General features: G+C 43.0%; 2 protein-coding genes across 2 annotated transcripts; one reads left to right on the top strand and one right to left on the bottom strand.

Moving 5' to 3' along the window:
* The first annotated feature begins 208 nt into the window (after positions 1-208).
* Pnma1 (PNMA family member 1) lies at positions 209-1,894 on the top strand. The gene has a single exon (XM_090344448.1). It carries the CDS (start codon positions 728-730, stop codon positions 1,787-1,789), a length of 1,062 nt encoding a protein of 353 aa, XP_090200574.1. The 5' UTR covers positions 209-727; the 3' UTR covers positions 1,790-1,894.
* Positions 1,895-6,813: 4,919 nt separating this feature from the next.
* On the bottom strand, positions 6,814-25,165 carry Dnal1 (dynein axonemal light chain 1). The gene is made up of 8 exons (XM_090344447.1): positions 25,099-25,165; positions 21,899-21,937; positions 18,688-18,797; positions 15,559-15,614; positions 14,906-14,961; positions 12,730-12,856; positions 11,886-12,026; positions 6,814-9,482 (listed from the first exon to the last, which is right to left on the bottom strand). Exons 1-8 carry the CDS (start codon positions 25,099-25,101, stop codon positions 9,442-9,444), a joined length of 573 nt encoding a protein of 190 aa, XP_090200573.1. The 5' UTR covers positions 25,102-25,165; the 3' UTR covers positions 6,814-9,441.
* Positions 25,166-26,174: the final 1,009 nt, after the last annotated feature.

The following is a 26,174-nucleotide window of genomic DNA, read 5'->3' as shown; positions in this document are numbered from 1 at the left end:
CACACACACACACACACACACACGAGAATGTGAGAAAGAAATGCGCCATCAGAATGGCGTTTCAGAGCCCTGCTCTGGCACCATGGCAACCGCGAGACCCGGAGGCCGCGGGGCCCGCGGGTCTCGCGTTGTCGGGGACACAGTTGCCATGGCTACGCCGGCGCGGGCTCAGCGCGGCTGCGCGAGGGGGCCCCGCCCTCCCGTGCTGCAGTAACGTCTCTGCCGGCCGGTGCGGGTAGGACGCGCAGCGGCCGCGCTGCGCAGAGATAGCCGCTGCGGCCCGCGCGCTGGGCCGCCCGCTCTCGCCCTGCCTCCGCTGCCTCCAGCCTCGCTTCTCCGGCCTTTCCGCACCTCGCTTTGGCCTCGCTTCCCGTTCCCTGCCGAGTCCACGACGCAGCCACCCGCCGGCTGGCCCGGCCGCTAGCGCCGTGAGTTCGGGACTGCGTCTCCCGCCGCCTGCCAACGATCGATTGACCGTTTCTCCCGCCGGCGCCGGGACCGCATCCCGCCGTCTCCGGCTCCGCGATCCCCGGACGGCAGACTGACAATCTCAGCTGGAGGTGCAAGATGGCGTCGGCTGCGTGATCGCCCCCTGCGTGACCGAGCCGGCGCCCTCGAGACTCGGCTGGCCGAGGCCCGGGGGTCGGGCTGCGGACCCGGGGAGGGTCGTTATCGCCGCCGCCGCCCGTGGGCCGCCTCCCGGGGGCACCCGCATCTGCCGGGGAAGATGGCGATGACCCTGTTGGAAGACTGGTGCCGGGGGATGGACGTGAACTCGCAGCGAGCTCTGCTGGTCTGGGGGATCCCGGTGAACTGCGATGAGGCGGAAATCGAAGAGACCCTCCAGGCTGCCATGCCCCAGGTGCCCTACCGAGTTCTTGGGAGAATGTTCTGGAGGGAAGAGAATGCCAAGGCGGCCCTGCTGGAGCTGACGGGGGCCGTGGATTACTCGGCGGTGCCCCGGGAGCTGCCGGGCAAAGGCGGGATGTGGAAGGTGGTGTTCAAGCCCCCCACCAACGACGCGGAGTTCTTAGAGAGGTTACACCTCTTCCTGGCTCGAGAGGGGTGGTCCGTGCAGGACGTGGCCCGCGTCCTGGGGTTTCAGAACCCCGCCCCGGCCCCGGGCCCCGAGATGCCCGCCGAGATGCTCAACTATATTTTGGATAATGTGATTCAGCCTCTGGTGGAGTCTGTGTGGTACAAGAAGCTGACGCTGTTCTCCGGGAGGGACGTGCCGGGCCCCGGGGAGGAGGCCTTCGATCCCTGGCTGGAGCACACGAATGAGGTCATAGAGGAGTGGCAGGTGTCCGACATCGAGAAGAGGCGGCGGTTGATGGAGAGTCTGCGGGGCCCCGCGGCCGACGTCATCCGCATCCTCAAGACCAACAACCCCGCCATCACCACGGCGGAATGCCTGAAGGCGCTGGAGCAGGTGTTTGGGAACGTGGAGAGCTCGAGGGATGCGCAGGTCAAGTTTCTGAACACTTACCAGAACCCCGGAGAAAAGTTATCTGCCTACGTCATCCGCCTGGAGCCTCTCCTGCAGAAGGTGGTGGAGAAGGGAGCCATCGACAAGGATAGCGTCAACCAGGCCCGGCTGGAGCAGGTCATTGCCGGGGCCAACCACAGCGGCGCCATCCGCAGGCAGCTGTGGCTGACGGGCGCTGCGGAGGGGCCGGCTCCCAATCTCTTCCAGCTGCTGGTGCAGATCCGAGAGGAGGAGGCCAAGGAGGAGGAGGAGGAGGCGGAGGCAGCCCTCCTGCAGTTAGGCCTGGACGGGCACTTCTGAGGCTCCGGAAAGGGGCTGAAGTCACGGTTCCCCCCGTCACAGCTGCTTTCCGCGTCCCTCTGCCACCTCCCGGGCCTGTCTGAGTAGTAAAGACCTAGCCTCGTTCTGTTTCTGTTGTTTCTTGGGGGTGGGGGGGTGGGGGAGGTGGGGGAGGGGGATGGAACCGGGGAGGGAGGCCGGCCTGTTCCTGTGACCTTCGTGAAACCCTGGCGCATCCTGCGCTGCTGCGGCCGTCCACCGCGGGCCAGGCTGACTCGAGCGAGCGCTGCGAGGAGCCGGACCCGCGTGCTTGCTGTAAGCCGTTTTTAATAAGATCTCGTTGGCAGTCTGTGAAATCCATGACCCCGAGACGCTTCCCATCCAGGTAACTCACTGTAAAATTGCATGTTCCGATGCTTAGTGCAGGCTTGACTCACAAGAAGTGTTCGGTAACCCTGTGAATTGTTATTTTACTAATGTTGTGAAGTTCTCTTTACCATAAATTGCTCCTCATATTACTGAAATGTAAATCTAGTAGATATTATGCAACTTTACGATGCAAATTTCTCAAGATGTGGGTCCATTGAATTGAAAAGTATTCTGAGACTACAAAATGGAGTGTTAAAAACTCTGCAGTTATGGAGCTGTGTTCATTTTTCACGAAGAGGCTGATAGGCCACTAGTCCATCCATTCCCCCACTTCTCATCTTTTGTCATATTTCTTGTTCAGCCTGATTCTGCATTCTAAATTTGAGGCTATCAAATAGATGTATGCAAATAAAAGTAATTTTAAAATTTCTACTGCCTTGTTTTTTGCCAGGTATACTTCCTGCGTAATTAACTCTGCATCATTTTTTCAGGAAAAAATTCCCCCACATCATAAAATCTTAATTACTGTGTGAGTTTAAATTGCAAATACTTTCTAATGCACTAAATTTTACATGTTTTCTTCTAGACAAATGTTACCTTTTACGTTTTAGAAAATCAGAATACCCTGACACTATATTTTCTCCTTTTAAAATTACTGTGAGCTGGGGGCATGGCTCAAGTGGTAGAGAACCTGTGTAGCAAGTAGGAGGCCCGGAGTTCAGAGTTCATACCTAGTACTATTTTTTTTTAAGTACTTTCCAGCTAAGAACTTGTTTCACTGAAGAAATAAGTATAGCTTCTCACACCTGTGCAAAGTGATTTTTTTAGCAGCTGTTTTATACCAAGAAGATGTGAAAAAAGACTTTAAAATGTTTTGCCTGTGGAGAGATTTAATGACTACAGATGTTCATGATGAGGAACGTCAAGTGATTACTCAATCATTAAATGATCAGGTTTTTCCCTTAAGGCTTTAAAATTATAACTGATATAACAACCGTATACTATGGAATTGTTAAAGGCTAATACTGGTCTTTTCCCTGGTTTTTCTGTTCACTCATGTCTTCTCACATCTCTGTTCCTCCTTTCTCACAAATGCACAACCCACAGTTCTTGCCCTTTTCCCTCAACAGATGCACAGATCTTTATTTCCACCACAAACACTTGCAAGGCCCTTGTGTCCCTACCCACAACTTCCCTGCCACTCCCAACAGCGTGGGGAACACAGAACTTCTCCCACTTCACACGGGTGCAGGCATCTAATTAGTGCTGTCCACATTACAGGAGAACTGTACCACTCTCCCACCCTGGACATTTCCATTTTGTTTGCACGTAGCCCCTTTGTATCACATTCTAATCAGGCACTCACCCTTCCATATTTACAAAAACAGGGTCAGTCTTTAACCCAGTGTGATATGACTTATCCAGTGTACAAGGGGAAATCTGTATTTGGTTTTTTGGCTGATATTTGGCTTTGAAGGACAGGCCTCATTCTGTAGCCCAGGCTGGCCTCAAACTCCTGCCTCAGCCTCCTAAGTACTAGGATTACAGGTATCTGCCTTTACCTTTCTATAACTGCAGAGTTGACTGCATCATAGGAGAAAAGGCCTTTTTGTATTTATATCACACATACATGTACTTTTAGTTCAATACACAGATATGTCAGGATCCCAGAAACTCATCCTTTGTGATAAACCCAGAATTAGATATTATGGCCTCAAAACTTTCAACCCTCCTTCCTCAGCCTTTTAAGATGCCTATCTTTTGTCCTTAAAAAAAAAAAAAAGTGATTTTTCAAGGCGTTTTCCTTCTAGGCTCAAAAATTAAAAGATCCTTTTTAAGCCAGTAGCTGGTGGCTCACATTTGTAATCCGAGCTGCTCAGCAGATTGAGATCTGAGAATGGCAGTTCAAAGCCAGCCCAGGCAGAAAAGTCTATGAGACTCTCATCTCCAATTAATACCAGAAAACCAAATATGGAACTGTGGTTCTAGTCTTGAGTAGAAAAGTTCAGAAAAATGTCCAGGCCCTGAGTTCAAACCTCATGACAGACCAAAAGAAAAACTTGTTTAAAAAATATATATGTATGTATGTATATATAGTAAATATATATATATATATATATATATATATATATATATATATATATCTCCTTATACTTGAAGAGCTCTGGAGTAAGTAGAATCTGCACTATAGTCCTGTGTCCAAAATTGTATTTTATCTGCTATCACAAAATGTGTACTTGTAAAATGTTTGAGGTTACTGATATTGAGGGCTTGCCAGCCAATAGATAAAACAAGGATTAAGAATGACAAATTTGATAGTAACTTACTGTCCCTGGAAGCTTTCCAGGGGCGAAATAACAGAAGATTTATAAATCTGGAAATTTATCACCAATAGTAAACTACTGAAAAAAGTTAGCATAATCGTCTCTTAAGCCGGGCGCGGTGGCTCATGCCTGTAATCCTAGCTACTCAGGAGGCTGAGATCTGAAGATCAAGGTTCAAAGCCATCCTGGGCACCAAAGACCATGAGACTCTCATTTCCAATTAATCACTAGAAAACGGGAAATGGGGCGGAGGCCCAAGGGGTAAGACTGTAGCCTTGCACCGAAGAGCTCTGAGACAACACCCAGGCCCAGGGGTAGGGCAGTAGCCTTGAGCTGCAGAGTTCAGGAATGGCACCCAGGCCCAAAGTTCAAGTCCTGTGACCCACAAAAAAAAAAAAAAATAGTCTTTTCCTGTCGTTCCCTGTGTTTTCCTCCCTGCCCCTCCCCCCACACTCACAGCTTCATGGACTATGTTACCTAAAGGCTAGATTTCTTCAAAACATTGTAATTTGAAGTTCATGTAGTTTATACTAGCTCATATAACTAAACAGGACACTTTGTTTTTTTTAGAAAATAACACAATTTATTACTATTTTAAAACAAGTCTCACAAAATAACATTCAGAAACTCAGTATTTCTAAATAATTTAACACAAAAGTCATGCTACAAAATTCCTGTGTATAAAAGATTATTACCAAAGTATTCATAGATGGTAAAATGTTCTTCCGGATGGAGTTGCTTCTAGATGCCAAAGACTGTGGAATGACTCTCGTGATCATAACAACCGGGAAGAAGTAGCTGGATATGTCTACTCTTTTTAGCTTCCAATTCATCAGACTTTGGGTGGAAGTGACCCCCTCCAGGCAATAGCACCGCAGAGACAGGTACCCCCGATTTACTGATCAAAGAAGCAAAGAGCTTCCTACCATATGATTTGGCCAGAACTTACTTAAATGTAATCAACATCACAACTTTGAGGATTCATTGATATGGGAAAATCATAAAAGTTTCTACTCTAGGAAACTGACTTGACATTCTCCAGACAACTGGATGTAGTCAACAGGGGAAATGACCCAAGGAGGGAAGCCGGGAAATCCTGACTGTAATTATACCCACAGATAGCAGCTCTGGTGTGGGCTTAAAGAGAGCAAGGGTGATTCCCTCACATCTACATACTGGCTATTTATTCCTCTGCCCTTTGCAAGTACTTTCCATCACCAGTCAGGTTATAATTTTAAAGTGCAAATCTATGGAAAAATAATTTACTATCCCATATAAATTTGCCAGAACACAATTTGGTTGTGTGGTCCCCCTCTAACCTACCCAATATTGCAACTTAGCTAAAGCCTAATTATGATTTCTCCATGTGTTGAAAAGTTATTTATCTTATGTCCAAAGATAAGACTCTAATTTTTCCTTTAAGTTCTCTTCCTTTGCATGAATAAAAAGGAACAGAGATATATACATACAATATTTCTACAAGCTTATTTTTTTAAAATGTAACTTCATTTAAAAATTTTCACCTATCTTATAGTTTCTCTAAAAGAAAACACTATTCCATACTTGAAAAAAGATAAAAGTTAGCTGTGTTGGAAGCACCAACTCTTGCTGCACGGACTCTTGTTTCATTATTTATAATCTTGCTTTGTTATAGACATTTAAAACAACCCACTACCTAAAAAAGGATATCCAAGCAGTAGATTTCTGGTAAAAGGTAATTTGCTGTTCAGGAGTTTTCTCTTTCCCAATAATTTACAATGTTAGTCTTACCAAATGGATGGTCTACTGCGAAGGCAGTAACGACTCATGATTGATGCTTTGACACTTCCCTCACTTTTTTGAAGCTAATTATTAAAAAATCCAACTTTTGTAGACAAGCTTTTCCAATTAGTGGAGGATTCTAACTCCTCAGACACCCCCAACTCTGAGAATAAGACGATTTCTCATCTACTGCTACCTAATCACACAAATTACTAGGCAGGACCACATGGAGACGTTTTACACACCTGAATCCACAGAGCCATCCAGTAAACTTTTCAACTTATGCAGCAGCTAGGAGCAGGCATTCTGACCACACTCAAACTTGATGTCAACACTAACCTTCAAACACACTAAATTGTATACAATATCTTTCTGTGTTTAACTTCTGCCACCATCTATAAGAATTTGCTCATGGTTAAGCGAATAACCCGTGTTTAAAGTATACTCAAAATATTAAACCTCCACGGAAAGCAATCTATCATAAAGCTGGATTCTGTTGATAGTAACAGAGAGGTAGGTTAATAAACACTGTCCTAAGACAAGCAAGGATAGTAAGAAATAAAATTTGAGACCCTACTGAAAAATGTTGAACCTTCCAGCCCTGAGTTTCTAGTTCTATGTGAATTTATAAAATTGAGCACTACAGAAAAGGGATACCCCACTGGCCCTTCTTTTTCTTTCAAAATGCTTTCTTCACACTTGGGTGGCCTGTGGCTGCAGACTGGAAATATATGGACCCTAGACAAAAGAATGTTGGAGCAAAGAGCACTGGTGCTCCAGGGAGAGCTTGTTCCCACACACCTCGCTCCAGGGGACAGATGGCAGTGTCTGGAGACATCTTTTCTTATGACCACCGTGGAGGAAGAGGTGCTACTCATATGGAGGAGAAGCTAAGGATGGCGCTAAGTACCCTACAGTACAGAGCATGGCCTCCTCCATACAATGAGTCGGTCCCCTGAATGTGGTTAGGGCCACAGTCGAGAACCTCTGGCTTAAAAGGAACAATGTTGAGTTTCTTGGTAGACAAAACCAAGTTTGCTGTGAAAAATTCAAATATCAGATTGATTCCAGAACTGCCCCATGGCTAGAAGTTAGATTCTAAGATCCATGAACATGGGAGCACAGACAGCATCCATTCTGATTCTGTCAAACATCTTAGCTCAGATACATAAACCAAAGACATTTTCTATATCAACTGGATTTTCAGTGGTAAAAGATTATTTCAAGGACAATTCAGAAGAGTATTCTGAACTTCATCTTGTACCCAACCTTCTATTTTCTGATTGCATGGATTCTGGCATTAAATCCATGGGCAGGGATGCACAGAAGTCACTCAAATAGTTAAGTGGAACTGAACATGCATTTAGTCTGAAATGAACACAGAAACACACATTACATTTCTCTAAGAATGACCAGTGATTAAACATAAAAGAAGAAAAATCAACTGACTTCTGCATTACATAATTCAAAAAAACCAAATGCTAAAACTAAGCCATTTCACAGATAAATTCATTAAGTCATCCATTTCCTAGTATACTACTGTCAGGGCAACTTTTAGGAAATAAACAGAGCAATATGGCTTTAAGCTTGCCTACAGGTAAAGTACAAACAACAAGCCAACATCACCATAGAGAATGAAGCTTCATTACCCATGATTCACAAAAGAACTGCCAACCGTTTCTGAACTGATAAGCCAGGAGAGTAAAGGATTGAAAAGGAGAGCAGAAGGAAGCTAAAAGGTGTTAGATTAAATGTTCCTCTCATTTAGATATAGAGTTGATTGTCAAAGCAGTGGTCCTGTTTGATCAGAGCGACTCTTGGAGAAATCTAGTCATGCCTATTTAAACAATAGCTGCAGACTTCTCAACCTTACATCTACGTCGGCAGTCAGTCTCCCCTCTTTCGCGGCGAGCTCATGGAAGTGAGATCACATACGGATGGGGAGAAGGAATCTGCAGGCTGGTTGAGGGACTGGAGGCACCATTTGGCAGGGGGTGCTGACGTCCTTTCCGTAGTGTATTCGCCATTCATCCAAGGCCCGCATGGGCTTCACCTGGTCACTGACATCTTCCGTTTCCCAGAAAGCATTGTTTTCTCACATGATCCGTTCCAATCTCTGCACCTCACTATTGCTTGCCAGTGCTGCACACCGGAGAAAGCCCTCAAATGTGCTGCTATCCATCCGACAGCAAACAAGCTGCCATGCCACTCACTCACAATCTCCTCCTCTTCTCTTCCCTTCCCAACAACTTACAGAACACACTTAAGAGCTGTGAACTTAAAACGTCTCAAAATAATACATTTTGAAATGCTCAGATGTGTTTATTGAGAGGTACCATATTCGACCTTTTAAGTGTGTACCAGTAAGGGACACCAGGCAAAATCAAAATCATGAAGCTGGTGTTACCAGTGCTGGTTCTTATGCCAAGACTACTACTGATTATTTTAAACATATGGAGAACTACATGCCAAAGACTTGTGTGCCTCAGCAGGCCAGGACCACAGGAACATAGCCACGTTCCTGACAAATGAAGGATCCTGCCACTCACGCTAGCCACTCACCCGAACCACAGGAAGACTGTACACAAGGACTGAACACAAGTGGCCGTGCATATGAGCACAGCTACCTGCCAGCTGATAACGCAGTTTTTGGAAAAATAAGTAACAATCACTTCCTGGACAATAAGCCCTCCAACATGGTAATTCTTTTTTCACTAAAATGTTTCCAAATGGACTTTGGGGGTCCTAGTTTTGGGGCTTCTGTGGTTCGGAAGGGACTTCTTTCTGTCATCATGATGCCTTCTGAAGCAAAGGCAAGATATTTGTGCTTCTGCATCCTATAGAAATGGACCTCTACAAATGTGGAAGTTTATCTTTTAAATGCCTGGTTGAAGAAACAAAAGACTAAGCAAACTGAACAGCAAACTGAATTTGCTATTAAAGATGACTGACTGGTCTATAAATGTCAGTAGATGAGCCACGCAGACATAACTGGGACCCAAGACAAAAGTGGAAAATTTGTAGTTCCAAAAAGAAGACTAAAGTTAGTGTAGTTAGTGTTACCAGCTTAAGAAAGAAATGCCTTTAAAGGTTTAAAGGAAGATGGGAGGAGAGATTTGTTTTTATCTTCAGAACCTTTTGCCCAAAATAGACAATACAAAATTTATATACTGTCCTCATGACATTTAAATAAATTAACACAAAGTAGAAAATATGGCCTTAACTTTCTTCCTCCTCATCTTCTTTGATTACTGGAGTACCTGCAATGAAAGGGAAAATGATTTCTGGTCATTCTCAATAGATGGTTAAAATGTTTTGTTGTTTTGCTGTTGCTGCTCGCTCCTTCCTTCCTTCCTTCCTTCCTTCTTTCCTTCCTTCCTTCCTTCCTTTTCTTTCCTTCCTCCCTCCCTTCCTTCTCTTTTCTCTTCCTTCCCCTTCCTCCTTCCCTACATCCTTTCTTTCTTTCTCTCCCTCACTCCCTTCCTCCCTTCTTTCCGGCCTTCTTCCCTCCATCCCTTCCTACTCTCATTTCTCTCTCTCCCTCCCCACTCCCTTCTTCACAAGGTCTATATACTCAAGCTTATTTTGACCAGATTGGCATCTAGCTCACTCTCCTCTTACCTAGGCATCAGAGAGTGCTGGGATTAGAGGCATGAGCTTCTCATTTATTCTCACTGCTGTTTAATATTCTAAGTTATCTATTTTATCCTTGGTGGACATTTGGGTTCCTTTCAGTTTCAAGGTATTAAAATAATGCTATTTACATTCTCACAAACCTCTCTAGGGGGTAGATATGTAGGTAGGAAAGAAACTTCTGGGTCTCAGGAGATGTGCACGTCAAGCTTTTGGGGACTGTTGTTAGTTTTCAAGTGATTATATTGAGCTATGTTACTCCCTGCAGACTAGAAAGATTCCAGCTGTGCTATATTCTCACTAGCACTTGGTCTTATCTGTCTTTCATTCTGGCATTTTAAACCCCCTCAGTGTTGCTGCTAAGTACCAGAAGAGAAGCCAAAATAGGTAATTCAGTTGCTGGGATCTCTCTGTCCTGGTCTATCCTACTGGTTTAGGACAGACCTGGATGGTTCTCTAGGGACAGCAGATTCATCTGAGGTCAAGATTTAGTCCAAAAGGCCACTGTGTGGCTTAGTCTATTCGGGGTCTATATTAGAGTCTCTGTACCATTCTCAAGGAGAGGGGGTTCACTTCCTTTTGTGTTGCATGGAAGAAGTAAAGACAAGTGATTTCTTGCTTTTTCTGCATATGTGGTACAGAGGAATCAAACCCAGGCCTTCATGCATGCAAGGCAAGCACTCTACCACTAGGCCAAACTCCCAGCCCTCAGAAGTCTCTTATCTCCAATTAACAATCAGAAAACTGAATGTGGTACTGTGGCTCAAAGTGGTAGAGAACAAACCTTGAGCAAAAAGAGTTCAGAGAGTACCCAGGCCCTGAATTCAATCAAGTCCTATAAGTGACCAAAAAGAAGAAAAAGAATAAAAGAGAAGTGTCATAAAAGCAGTAAGTATATACTCATTACCCAGTCTAGGAAAGAGGCACGGCTACAATGTCCCCCTCCTGATCATTCTATGCCTCCCACAAGAAGGAACTTGACCATTGTGTCATTTTATTCCTACCTATATGTCTAGAGAGGACACAAAAGAACATTCTCTATAGTTCCATTTGTGGGAGAAAAAAAAGAACCCGGAAGATACAAACTGATCTAAAGGGACAGAAAGAAGATCAGCAATTGCCTGGAGACGGGGTGCTGCAAGAAGTAGAAGGGAGGGCGTATAAAGAAACTTTCATGGACCATGGTCAGGTGTTGATCGTGACAATGCCTTGGGGGCATAGTACATATTGACACTTACCTAGTTGTATATTTTCTTTATTTCTTTGGTGTTACTGGGGTTTGAACTCATGGCCTTACCCTTGCTAGACTGCCACTTTACCCCTTGAGCCCTATCTCCAGTTCAGCTTTTTGCTTTTTTTTTTTTTAGAAAAAAAAACCAAAAACAAAAGACAATTAGAGGCAACCTAGCACTTAGGCCAGTTTCTTTCTCTTTGTTCTATGGACATACCTTAGTTGTACAAAAGGGTTTCAGTGAACTATTTCCATATATGTACTTTGACCAGATTTGTGCCTCTATTGCTCTTTCTCATTTTCTGTAGCTCTGCTTATCATAGTCTTATGCCAAAACACTCTTTCTTTCTTTCTTTTTCTTTCTTTTTTTGGTGCCAGTACTGGGACTTGAACTCAGGACCTGGGCTCTGTCCCTAAACTTTTTTGCTCTAGGATAGCATTCTACCTGCTATCTCAAACTCCTGAGTAGATAGACTTACAGGTGTGAGCCACGGATGCCTGGCTCAAAACACACAATTTTATTTATTTATTTATTTATTTATTTATTTATTTATTTATTTATGCCAGTCATAGGCTTGAGCTCCGGGCTTGAACCCTGTCCTTGGACTTTCTCAAGGCTAGAGCTCTACCACTTGAGCCTCAGCACCACTTCCGGCTTTTTCTATGTATGTGGTACCAAAGAATCGAACCCAGGTCTTCGTGCCTGCTAGGCAAGCATTCTACCACTAGGCCAAACTCCCGGCCCCAAAACAATTTTTATACTTAGGAAACATTTCCAGGCTAGCCCAGGGTCACTCACCATCCAGCTTTTTGAGCTTGGAAACCCTCTTGGTTGCTTCTTCAATCCAGTTGCCCTCAGCAGAATGCTTCTCTTCTAAGGGATTCCCTACAAACACCAAGTCCTCCAGACATGGCAGATCGGCCAGCTTCACAAATTCAGCTACAAGTAAAAAGAATATCTTCTACATGAAAATGGTGACATATACTATTATAATTTTTGGAGACTAAATTTAATAACCCTAAATTTGTCAGTATTCTGAACATCAGTTTAAATTTTTCAAGAATGGGGGCTAGGAGTTTGGCCTAGTGGTAGAGTGCTTGACTAGCATGCACGAAGACCTGGGTTTAATTCCTTGGAACCACATACATTTAAAAAAAAAAAAAAGCTAGAAGTGGTGCTGTGGCTCAAGTGGTAGAGCTCTAGCCTTGAGAAAGCCCAAGGACAGTGCTCAGGCCCTGACTTCAAACTCCAGGACTGGAGGAAAAAAAAGATTTTGAAGAATGCTAGAAAAATTGTATCATACGAAGTCATTTTCTGAAGACATTGTGGCATGGGAAGACCTATCTCTTTTACCTTGATTATTTTTGTTTGTTTTGTACCCATAATAGGGCTTGAACTCAAGGCCCATGTTTTTCCTTAGCTTTTTTATTCAAGCCATCTACCATTTCAGACACATCTACACATCTGGCTTTATGCCAGTCAATTTGCTAGTCTCACAGATTTTCCCTTTCAAGTTGGCATCAAAGGGAAATCCTCAGATCTCAGCACCCAAATAGCTAGGTGAGAGGCACAAGCCAGTACCTACTAGATATTTTCTATAAACAGGGAGCAGAAGATTAGCTAGAGCTATTTCTTAGCTTACCCCACTCTTTCACCAGGTTATTAGACATGTAGAGAATCCTCAGTTTCTTCATTACATGGATACCTTTCAACTTTTCAATAAAATTGTAAGAGATCCACAGTTCTTCTAATGTGTCCCCTACTGCTTCCTGAAAAAGAAAGAAATCTGATTTATATATTTTTCTTTTGGGGGGGGGGGAGTTATTTAATTATTTTTGCCAGTTCTGGGGCTTGGACTCAGGACCTGAGCACTGTCCTTGGGCATTTCTCAAGCCTAGAGCTCTACCACTTGAGCCACAGCACCTCTGGCTTTTTCTGGGTTATATGATACCGAGAACTTGAACCCAGTCGTGCATGCTAGGCAAGTACTCTACCACTAGACCATGCTCTTGGCCCCTGTTGTTGCATTTTTTGTTTGTTTTTTGGTACCAGTCTGGGCCTTGAACTCAAGGTTATGGTGCTGTCCCTTAGTGGTTTTCTCTGTCTCTGTCTCTCTCTTTATGCTAGAGTGCTACTATTTGAGCCACAGCTCCACTTTTGGCTTTTTGATAGCTAATTGGTGATAAGAGTTTCACAGACTTCTTTGCTTAGGCTGGCTTCAAACCACGATCCTCATATCTCAGCCTCCTTAGGTAAACCTATTAGAGACCTGAGACACTGGCACTTGGTTCTTTATATTCTCCCCACCCCCACCCGGGCTTTTCCCTTCCTTACAAATCTACAGACAATGGTTTTGTAAGATGTTGGGGGGAGGGTCAGGATCCAGGCCTCAAAGGTCCCCTGTCTTGGTCCCTGGCTCTTTCTCCACCAATACTGAGAACCACTGTCCTTTCCTCATCAACAATTCTTTCTCTCACTCACACACTTCAAACACATCAGATATAGTATACTTGCATTTGCTGCTCCCTTAGCTTAGTCACTCTGTAGCTTTATTACCTCACTTCACAAAGAGAACTTTCCATTATTCTTTTTTTTTTTTTTTTTGCCAGTCCTAGGGATTGAACTCAGGGCCTGCGCACTGTCTTCGGGCTTTCTCAAGGTTAGTGCTCTACCACTAGAGCTACAGCACCACTTCCAGCTTTTTTCTATGTATGTGATACCGAGGAATTGAACATGGGTCTTTGTGAATGCTAGGCAAGCACTCTATCAATAGGCCAAACTCCCGGCCTATTCTATCTTTTATTATGACTCATCTTATTTCCTTGAAACTCATCAATAAAGGTACAATTATCTTGGTTGCATATATGTGTCAGTACTGGGGCTTGTTCTCAGGGTCTTTGCTCTCACACGACTTTTTTGCTTATGGTTGGCACTTTATGCTTTAGCCATATTGGCTGATTAATTAATGAGTCTCTCAAGATTTGTCTTCCCACCTTGGTTTTGAACCACGAGCCTCAGCCTCCTGACTAACTAGAATTACATGTGTGAGACATCAGTACCTAGCAGGCACAATTATCTACAAGGTAAGTTCTATGATAGCATATGCTGTTTTTTTAAATGTTTTATTGTTATTGTAGGGGTGATATATAGAGGGGCTACAGTGAGGTAAAGAATACATTTCTTTTTGGACAATGTCATCCTGGACTCTCCCATTTTCCCCCTCCCTTCCCCAGAGTATGCTGTTTTCTATTCCCTTGTGTCTCTAGTGCTTAGACTAGTACTTGGCTTAAAGTAGGTATTCAGAAATATGTTGAATGAGTGACACAGAAAACTGAGTTTTTATATATGAAGTAAAAAAAGGAGATGTAGCTGAGTCACTGCAGCAGCTCACACCTGTGATCCTAGCTACTCAGGAGGCTGAGACCTGAGGATCAAGGTTGAAAGCCAGCCCAGGCACAAAAGGACCTGAGACTCTTATCTCCAGTTAACCTCTAGAAAACGGAAGTGGGCTTGGCTCAAGGGAAGGGTGGTAGCCTTGAGCTGAAGAGCTCAGGGACAGTACCCAGGACCAGTTAAAGCCCATGACCCACAGAAAAAAGGAAAAAAAAAAAAAGGATATACAAACCAATATGTACAGTGTGATTTCAATGTGTATACATCCTCTGAAGAACTGAAAAAATGATATAAATCAACCAAAATGCTAAATGTTTAAATATCAGTGGTTTATACTTATTTTTCTCCTTTGTAAAGTTTCTATAATGGACAAACATTATAATAAAAAAAATGTGCTGTTTTAAGAGCAATAAATACCAACTTACCAAGCCATTCAAGTTTTTTATGTTGTTTCTTCCTAAAGACAATATCCTCAGGTTTTCTATAGTGGAAGGAATTTTATGAGAATTATACCATACAACTGTTATATATAAGACTGTAGCAATTTTATGTAATAATTATCCCTTATATCAGAATAAAAAAGGATGTATTAACAAAACTGGGTAATCCTGGAGAAAATAACACATATTATTAAAGTACTTTGCACTGAGACAACAGAAAAATATTCCTTGACACTATGTCAGGAATCACTGAAACTCTACTCCATGTTCAGCTGACCAGGGACTCAGAAGCTGCCGCTGCCATGGAACAAGGGGGACTGGCTACTGCTTGAGCTGGTGGCAGACCCTGACACTATCCACGTGGTGCTAGTTTTGCAGGCCTAGAGAATGCAAGAAGTTGTGCAGTAATGGAGGCTTCCACCCAGATCGCAAAGGAAAGTTTAGGTGTCTAGGCTTTGAATAGTAGGGTCAGTTTGGATAACCAAACTTAAGACATGTATTTTATAAATATTCTTATGCAATTGACAATTACTGTGGTTAAAACAGGTGTCAGCTTCTGGAATTACGCAGTGACTCTGGAGTGTTCATCCCAATAACTAAACACATCCAAGAAACATCTCTTACTGCAGATCACTTACTTAAGCCATTCAGGTTGGCAATTTTTTCAATGCAGTTTGTAGACAGTGAAAGTTTCCTTTAAGAGAAAAAAAGAAAAAGCAAACTTAAAGAGTACATCAGAAAGTATTCCTCAACAGTAGTGCTTAATTCCTTCATTTTGAAATTTTTCCCTCTTTGGTTATAAAAGTTAATATGCATTCACTATAGAAATTCAAAATACTATTAAAATTTTTAATGAATATATTCTTGGATTCAATATTTTACAATCATCTGAGGTATTATTATTATCTACATTTAAAAATGAAATTAAGGCACACAAATGTTAAATAATTTCCCCATTATTACATAGCTACAAAGTACAGTGCCAAAATTAAAACCCTGGTAAGTCTGACTCTAGAGCATGTATCTTACCCTTACGATTTGACTTGAAGAGGAATTATTCATTTTTTATCTGCTTGAAAAAGCAAAAGCAATTACTATAGAGTGTTAATAACTGGTCAAGTTTGCATGTTTTCTAATTATCCCCCCTCTTGATTGAAAACAGTAGAAAACATGGTGCCTTTAAATCTAGGGATATTGTTAGAAAATAATTCCTTAATTCTCAGTTAGGCAGCCTGCCCAAAGAGATATTAAGAAATAATATGAACAGGGTGACTCTACGTGGTTTCTAAGCTGCTTTGGTATGGAGTACAATATTTTCTCAAATTTGAGATCATTTTTAATTGCACTTTATTGTCTGGGTAATGTATAGAGGGGTTATAGTTACATTCATCAAGAAGTGGGTACGTTAGTTTTTGAACATGGATACCCCTTCTTATGTTTTTGTCCCCCTTTCTCTCCCACCATGAAATCATTTTATGATAAGACATGTGACCACTCTGAAATCATGCTTGAAGGAAAAAAAAACAAACAAACAAGCAGCCAAAGACAATCTTTATGAGATACAGTATGCTTTCATAGCAAAGACCACGTTACACATAACATCTAAATCTATTTGATTTCCCTTTTAATCATCTAAATAGCTACCAATCTAATGTATGCAACTAAAAACCACCTCAAATAGCTTACTGATAACACGGTTCCTAGATTTTATTAGGGGTGAGGGCTTACCTCTTACAGAAAATGGGAGTGGTGAAGGGCTCACAAAATAAACAAACAACAGCAACAAAACATAGGGTAAAGAAGTAAAGCAGAACCTCTGGAATTCTGAATTAAAGCCCCAATGAGACAATGGACAGTAATGAGGTATTGTAGTATAATCACCTCAAATTAGTCATGTATGGGATATTTAGATAATAAATGAAAAGGAATTCATATAGATCTGATATTTAAAGTCATGGGGACATGGAATTTAAAAATGAGTTTAATTCAATCCCAATTTAGAACTTTAAAAAATCAGAAAGGTCGGTATACTAACATTGGTTCCAAAACTAGTATACTACAAATTTTCTTTCCAGTTCTTTTATTTATTTATTTATTTATTTTTGGCTAGGCTGGGGCTTGAACTCAGGGCCTGAGCATTGTCCTTGGGCTTTCTCAAGGCTAGCATTGTATCACTTGAGCCACAGATCCACTTCCAGTTTTTTTCTGTATATGTGGTACTGAGGAATCGAATCCAGGGCTTCATGCATACTAGGCAAGCACTCTACCACTAGGCCACTAGATTTTTTTTTTTAAAGAGAAATCTGATTAGGCAGGAATTAAGTATGGTCTGACTTTGTTGAGTAGACAATTTTTCAAGAGAAACTGGATGACTTCGTATATAGGGATGTGGGGTACTGGGAACTGAACCCAGAGCAACACACATGCTAGCCAAGTCCTCAATCACTGAGTTAAACAATCCTTCTTTAAAATGTTATTGCAGGGCTGGGAGTTTGGTCTACTGGTAGAGTGCTTGCCTAGCATGCACAAAGACCCAGATTCGATTCCTCAGTATCACATACATTTAAAACAACAACAAAAAAAGCTGGAAGTGGTGCTGTGGCTCACGTGGGAGAGCTCTAGCCTTGAGGAAGCCCAAGGACAGTGCTTAGGCCCTGAGTTTCCAGGACTGGCAAAAAAATAAAATGTTATTATGGACAATGACAACGAGTCTCACTAAGTTGCCAGGGCTGCCAGAACTCATGATCCTCCTGTCTTGCCTTCCCAAGCATCTGGGATGGCAGATGTGCACCACCATACACCATACCCAGAGTGCTCACCAGAGTACTCATCAGAGTACTCATCAGAGTAATTGTGACAATTTGCCTCAGTCCATAGACTGTGAATTCTCTATTTCCAAATACATTATAAAAACTAAAAACAAGGGCCGGGAGTTTGGCCTAGTGGTTAAAGTGCTTGCCTAGCATGCATGAAGACCCAGGTTCGATTCCTCGGTACCACATACATAGAAAAAAGCCGGAAGTGGTGCTGAGGCTCAAGCGGTAGAGCTCTAGCCTTGAGAAAGTCCAAGGACAGTGCTCAGGCCCTGAGCTCAAGCCCAGGACTGGCAAAAAAAAAAAAAAAAAAACCAAAACTAAAAACAAGAAAATAAAAAACTGAAGAAAACATACGGTGCCATATTACTGTCAAAAATTCAATTAACCCGTGCCAATGGCTCATGCCTGTAACTCTAGCTACTTAGGAAGCTGACATCTGAGGATTGTGGTTTGAAGCCAGCCCAAGCAGGAAAATCTGTGAGACTCTTACCTCCAATAAACTACTCAGAAAAAAAAAACCAGGAAGTGTCGCTGCAGCTCAAGTGATAGAGTGCTAGCCTTGAGCAAAAGAAGCTCAGGGGCCAAGCCAAGGCCCTGAGTTTAAGCCCCAGAGCAGGCAAAAACATAAAGATAATAATAATAATAATAAAAGAAAAACTTAATAAACCAATAGTTTTTCATATTTGGAGCTTCCAAGAAGAGAATTATAATTAAAAAATGATTGCAAGATTGTAAGGATTTTTAAAGCAAAAAAATCTTTACACATAATCATTTTACTTTAATGTTTGGAATCTGCCCCATCTCTTTTCCGTTAACCAAACAAAGGTGGTATAAATAAATTTGCTTCTTCAGGAAAAAAAATGATCGCAAGAAACACCTTTTTCTAGTTTGTGTAGGAAAAGGAAGGAAAATATAACAGCAATACTAGAAGGATGAAAAAAGAAAACTTACTCGCAATTACCAAGTACGGACAAGGATGCATCCATCTTCTCTATTGGGGGAATCTGGGCATAAAGCTTTATCTCTTTTGCTTCAGCTGGCCTCTGTCCAGTTTTCTCTTCCTATGAGAAAAATAATAAATTTGGGACAAAATAATCCCTGGTTGTAATGTGAAAGAGACAGAATTTTCTAGAGTCTATGTTTATGTCAAAACAACGATCATAATCTAGTAACTGTTAGATAATTATTCATCATTCACTTATTGATATATTTACCTACTGACTCTACCATCCAGGCATCTACCTGACTATTTAGAATGACCATTAAATCCCTAACAAGTGGAAATTAGGGGAAAATATTTATTTTTATGATATTTTAAATCCCTTAAGAACTAATAAAAATTATAGCACAAAAATATTATCCTGAAAAGAATTTCTTGTCCCTAAACAACTATTTCTTAATATCATATCCAGATCTGTAAGATGGATTTTTCTTTGATTTTGTCTTCTCTCTGTACAACAGTTCAGCCTAAATGAGAGCCCCAAATACTAAGAATGTTGAGACAGACTCTTTACAATACAGCTGAAGTCTAAGTTATCTGTTCTGCTCTGATTCACTACTAAATTCTACCTGAGAGTTTCATTTCATTATTAAGCCCATCAGGATATGCTGTCTATTATTATTATTTTTTTTGTGGGTCATGAGGCTTGAACTCTGGGCCTGGGTGCTGTCCCTGAGCTCTTTAGCCCAAGGCTACTGCTCTACCCCTGAGCCATACCTCCACTTCCTGTTTTCTAGTGGTTACTTGGAGATAAGAGTCTCCTGGTCTCTAGTGCCTGGGCTGGTTTTGAACCACGATCCTCAGATCTCAACCACTTGAGTAGCTAGGCTTACAGGCATGAACCATCGCGCCCAGATAGAAGCTTTTTTTTTTTTTTTTTTTGCCAGTCGTGGGACTTGAAATCAGAGTTTGAGCACTGTCTTTGGGCTTGCTCAATACTAGAGCTCTACCACTTGAGCCATAGCACCACTTTTGGCTTTTTTTTTTTTTTTTTCTTTTGCCAGTCCTGGGCTTGAGCTCAGGGCCTGAGCCCTGTCCTTGGACTTTCTCAAGGCTAGAGCTCTACCACTTGAGCCTCAGCACCATTTCCGGCTTTTGTCTATGTACGTGGTACCAAGGAATCGAACCTGGGTCTTCGTGCATGCTAGGCAAGCACTTTAACCACTAGGCCAATCTCCCGGCCCCACTTCTGGCTTTTTCTATGTATGTGGTACCGAGGAATCCATCCTGTGTCTTTGTGCATGCTAGACAAGCACTCTAACAACAGGCCAAACTCTCAGCCCCCCACTAGAAGGTTTTAAATTTAGGAGTGATGGATAAAGAAACTACCTTGACAACTTCATATTTATAGGTTGTGGATTATGTATTTATCAAAATGTCACATTGCACTCCATAAATATGTACAATTTTTAGACACATTAAATGTTTAAAACATAACTGATGGATTCATCAATGAAGCCAAAGGCTGATAGCAATAATATAAATTAGAAATAGAATCTACAAACCAAAACAAAGTAAAAATGCACTAGCTATTATTAAAAATAAGATAAAGTACTAAAATCTAATTTAAAGAAATCAAATCAAGGGTGGGGGGGGGGTGGGAGGGAGGGTAATGGGTACCAAGACATGTGAAAGGGTATCAATGTATGTGAATTAATGCACCTTTTATCTGGCAAATATAATGTAACCCTTTTATTAATTACAATAAAAAATTAAAAATAAAAAAAGAAATCAAATCAAATCTGAGCCTATACAACACTCACATATTTATTAAATATATAGCCTGATAAATAAATTTTCAAAATGAAATTATTTCAAGTAAATAAGAAATCTGTAAGCACCAGAACAAGAATTTAAATATTTTATTCTAGCCACTTTTGTCTCTTTCTCCCACAACACAGCTCCTAAGAGACTTTTTATTTGAAGGTAGTTACAAAAGCAAAAGGTTCATAATTATATAAGAAACTATACTGACTAGTCAAAGAAAACTCTATTCTTTATGGGGAGTAAATCTCTAGTGCTGAATTACAGCTGTTCAAACTATTCAATGTTACAATATTCAAAATCCTTAGGCTTTACATTTACCACCTATTTTTCTTTGTTTTGTTTTGTTTTGTTTTTGCCAGTTCTGGGCTTGAGCCCAGGGCCTGAGCACTGTCCTTGGACTTTCTCAAGGCTGGAGCTCTACCACTTGAGCCTCAGCACCACTTCTGGCTTTTTTGTCTATGTATGTGGTACCGAAGAATCGAACCTGAGTCTTCGTGCATGCTAGGCAAGCACTCAACCACTAGGCCAAACTCCTGGCCCCCACCTATTTTTCAAATATGCTTTCCTCTCTAACACATATGATAGTATTTTAACTCCATGTTTTCTCAGTTGTCTATGTGTGATTTTTTATTTGTCTGCATGGGCCATCTCTGTTTTAACCTCGGAAGACTAAGACCATTATCTAATTAAAGCCCAGACAATGCACATGACATAAACTCTATTACTTGAAAAGGGCACAAAATCTAATGATGGCAAAATTGAAAGTGTATTGTGCATGAATGTTTCAGTCATTTTAGCCACAGATGAATCAGTCATACTTAAGTATGATAGTGGTCAGAATTTTCTGGTTGAAAGTTTAATTAAAGTATTTTAATAACATAATGAAAGATCTACCTGTAAGTTATAAAAAAAAAAAAAGAAAAGAAAAAGAAGCAAAAAAACAAAAACGAAACAAAGCAAGAAAAAGAGATTAAGAGTTTCTCCAGTTTTTTTCAGCGATAGTATTCTGCAAAACTATAGTATATTACAACTAGAGTATTGCTGTTGATATAATTTATCAGTCTTGTTCAGGCTTCCCCAGATTTTAGGGGTGTGTACCTATTTGCAGGTATGTATTAAGTCATATACAAGTTTATCATCTGTGTAGGCTCATGTATCCACAACCACAGATCAGACAGCTGAACAGCTGCAATAGCACTCTTGAGTTGACTGGTCAGATTTCAATAACTATCCAGACTTTTTTTTTTGGTTGGTCGTGGGTCTTGAACTCTGGGCCTGGGCATCTTCCCTGGGCTCTTCAGCTCAAGGCTACAGCCCTACCCCTGGAGCCACAGCTCCACTTCCCCAGTATTTTTTTTATATAATTTCTAAAAGAAGTGAAATTCATATACTCACCCATCGGGCTAACGCTTCTTTGATGGTTGTTGCTTTTGCCTTATAAAGGAAAGAAGAAAAGGAAGAGGAAGAAGAAACAAGATTGTTATGGTTAGTTGGTTCAATTTCATCACAACAAATGTTAGCTTTGTTTTCTACCATTAAATGTGTTCATTCTTTTCCTTTTTTTTTTTTTGCCAGTCCTAGGGCTTGAACTCAGGGCCTCAGCAAAGGCTAGCGCTCTACCACTTGAGCCACAGCACCACTTCCTAGCTTTTCTATGTATGTGGCACCAAGGAATTGAATCTGGGCCTGCAGGCATGCTAGGTAAGCACTCTACCACTAAGCCAAGCTCCCGGACTTTTTTTTTCTTTAAGTCTTAAAAGCTGTTTTAACTTCGTAAATTAGAAAGATTTCTTTTAATCTCAGAAAATAAATCATTTTGTAATGCTCAGTTATTTTACTTGTACCAGGTTTACAAAAATTCATAACTTTCAACATTTGATAGTAAATCTTTATTGAGGCTCTCTGTCTGTCTGTCTGTCTGTCTGTCTCTCTCTCTCTCTCTCTCTTTCTGTCTCGGCAGTAGTAGGTGCTAGGTACTTGCCATTTCTCGGTAGGCAAGATTCTACTACTTAAGCCATGATTCCAGAATTTTTTATTTAGGTTACTTTTCAGTCTTCTATTTTTGCCCATGTTGGCCTTGACCATTCATCCTCCTACTTATCCTTCCCATGTATCTGGAATGAGAGCTATTCACCACTATGCCCGGCAAAAGAAAAGTTTTTAAAGACATCATTTTATCTAAAAAGCAAATATATATTTTATTAATAACCCAGTCTGGGCACAAAAAGTCTGTGAGACTCTGATCTCCAATAAACTACCAGAAAACTGGAAGTGGTGCTGTGGCTCAAGTGGTAGAGCGCTAGCCTTGAGCTGAAGAGCTCAGGGACAGCACCCAGACCCAGAATTCAAGCCCCACAACTGACAAATAATAAACAAAAGACAGGTCAGATGCTGGTGGTTCACACCTATAATCCTAGCTACTCAGGAAGCTGAGATCTGAGGATCAGGGTTCAAAGACAACCTGGAAAGGAAAGGCTGTGAGACTTTTTTTTTCCAGTCCTGGGCTTGAGCTCAGGGCCTGAGCACTGTCCTTGTACTTTCTCAAGGCTAGAGCTCTACCACTTGAGCGCCAGCACCACTTCCGGCTCTTTTCTATCTATGTGGTACCAAGGACTCAAACCTGGGTCTTCCTGCATGCTAGGCAAGCACTCTACCACTAGGCCAAACTCCCGTGCCCAGCTGTGAGACTCATCTCCAATTAACCACCAAAAAAAGCCAGAAGTAGGGCTGTGGCTCAAATGGTAGCATGTTAGCCTTGAGCAAAAAATTAAAAATAAAAGACTGCTCATTGATAAATTCATAGAGGCCACCGATATTCCTAATTCACAATAGAGGCCCAAATCTCAAATGCCCAATGGACCAAGTGGACTGTATTAATGGGTCAAATTGTCCAGACAAGACCAGAGCCAACGAAGAGAGGTTAACTTCTACTGAGCACCAAATAACTGCTGGAAGGCAGGAGATGGGAAGGAGAATAATCCTAGCAACATACTTCTCAGTACTTTTTTTTTTGTTTGTTTTGTGGGTCATGGGACTTGAACTCTGTGTGGGTATTGTCCCTGAGCTCTTCAGCTCAAGGCTACCGGTCTACCCTGGAGCCAAGCCCCACTTCCCATTTGCTAGAGGTTAATTCAAGATAAGAGTCTCAGGTCCTTTTGTGCCTGGGGCTGGCTTTGAACCTAGATCCTCAGATCTCAGCATGCTGAGTAGCTAGGATTATAGGCATGAGCCACCAGCCTAAACAGTACTTTTATCTTATGTATACCATTAAGAAAGAAAAAGGTGGCCGGGTCATTAAAAAAAGAAAAGCTGGCTAGGTGTCCTGGTACCTGTAATCCTAGCACCTTAGAGACTGAGGCAAAGAGGATCATGGTTTGAAGCTAGTCTGAGTTGTTATAAAACTGTCTCAAAAAAGAAAAAAAAAAGATACCAAATGATTTTTGCATTTTGTCAATCCTTGAGTCTGAAAAAGTGAGTCCAACAGTGAAACATGAGCGTTCTGATTTTTTCAGAATATAGAACAGAATTTCTTCAGACTTTGGAAGCTACTTTAAATACTGCGTTGGCTTGTGTTTCTGGAGGGCACAGGACTGCCATGCTGCAGCCCCAGCCAGCTGAATCGATGACCGGCTCTGATTCTCTGCAGATTTTCAAGATCGAAGATTCTCAGGGTTAATCCTTTCCTAATTACTCAGGACTACGTGTGTGTCCGCCTGAATAGGTAAACCTAGAACCTTTGAACACAGAACCTAAGTGGTAAAGCTGCCTGGCTTTCCCGGATGGTAGTTTTTAGCTAACTGCCTTGGAGTAACTTAAGAAATGGAGCTGATAAATTTAACATAATTGAAGGTTGGCACGACTCCATCGTTTTAATCGCCTGGGCTCCATGTGTGCCCCTCACACGGCACACTTTACGTGATGGTGGAGAAGCATCCTTCCTTCGTGCGAACTCCGGGAGGTTTCCCCCGGAAGGCAGCACCGTTTCTCCAAGCGTGGTGGGCTGCGCCCCGATTTTAACGTCAGCTGGGGTGCACTGTTGAAATGCTCGTCCCTGGGTCCCCGAGTAGCACCACAGACACCTAAGCTTCACTGCAACGAGCTCGCCGTGGCACACGGCCCACACCCATGGCGGGGGGCTTTTCCGGCGTTCCCTAGGAACTGCTGCCACCGTCGTCGTGGTCCGCAGAGCCACGGGGGCGCGTGGCAGGTTGTGAACACCGCCTCCACCCGTGCGGCAGGCCGACGGGGCGGCGCGGCAGCCAGCCCCGGCCCCTTCCCCAGGGCCGGCGCGTGGGTGAGAGTTCAAATCCACGGCGCGGTGAAGCCATCTTCGTCACGCGGCCCCTTCCCAGTCCTCCCCTTTCCGCAGCCAGCGGCCCTCCCTCCGCCGAAATCCAACTTCCCAGGCCCCCCCCCACCCCGCCCCGGCCGCCCGCCCGCCCGCTCGCCTCGGGCCTGTGCCTCCGCCGAGCCGGCCCTCGACACCGGGTCCCTCCCCGCGGTTCGAGGACCCCGCCGCCCACAGCGCCTCACCGCCATCCCTCCCCACACCTGTCCCCTCTCAGCCAGGCCTGCGAGGCCCGGAGGGTACTCACCATCCCGGCGGTTGCTACCGTCACTGCTCTGGTTGCTAGGGCCCGCCGGGGTCAGCGCGCATGCGCAGCGCTGGGCGCAGCGCTGGGCGCGCTGGCGGACGGCTGCCCCGGCAGCGGTCCTGCCTCGCCGTCCTCCGGTGGCGCGAGCAGGGCATTGTGGGATGGGGGAACCTCCCCCGGGGTCCTCCCGACCCCGCCTCCTGCTTCCCAGTGGCTGCTGTGCCACCCGAAGGCTGGAAGCCCGCGGTGCCCCCAGTGACTGAGGATGTGCAGTGTCTCCCGCGGGATATTAAGTATCTGCCTAAAGTTTAACACTTGAACCTCCTCTACCGCGGCATTTGTCCTTCTCCTAAAAGAACTTGTAAAATTCCTTTTTCCCAAGATGGATGAGGGAGAAAAAAACCACCTCTAGTTCTCCTTACCACCACACAGAATACCCAGCCTTACACAAGACCTAATTTCTCACGTTTCCTCACTCCACACCCCCCGGGCGCCAGAGACCCCGGACAGCCTGGCTCCACATTTAAGATACCTCAAGTTGGTTTCACATAATGGAGCTCTTTTTCTTCAAATTAAATGAAAATTATGGGTCTTTTTTTTTTGGTAGTTTCTAGGCAAATATTATCACTGCTGATAATTCGGTACAATCTTGTGGAGGTTGTTGACAGTAGCTTTAAGGACTCTTTTTTTGGGGGGGGGAGGGGTCATGGGGCTTGGGCCTGTCCCTGAGCTCTTTGGCTCAAGGACTTTTGTATCCCTTGTGACCACCTCAGAAATTCCATTTGTAGGACTTAGTCCTTGAAGAAAAATGCAATCAAGTGCATACACACATCCACAAGCATAAACATCTAATCACCTAATACACAGATGTAAAGCTTAAATAGAAACCCAAAGATTCGTTAGGGGCAGTGGCTCACTCCTGTAATCCTAGCTACTCAGGAGGCTAAGATCTGAGGATCAAGGTTCAAAGCCAGCCCAGGCACAAAAGGACCTGAGACTCTTATTTCCAATTAACCTCTAGAAAATGGGAAGTGGGGCTTGGCTCAAGGATAGAGTGGTATCCTTGAGCTAAAGAG

This window comes from Megascapheus bottae, chromosome 14 (assembly GCF_031878675.1).
Source record: "Megascapheus bottae isolate mThoBot1 chromosome 14, mThoBot2.hap1, whole genome shotgun sequence".
Lineage (NCBI taxonomy): Eukaryota > Metazoa > Chordata > Mammalia > Rodentia > Geomyidae > Megascapheus > Megascapheus bottae.
Note: the sequence above shows the minus strand (reverse complement) of the source record. Positions and strands in the feature narration are given on the sequence as shown.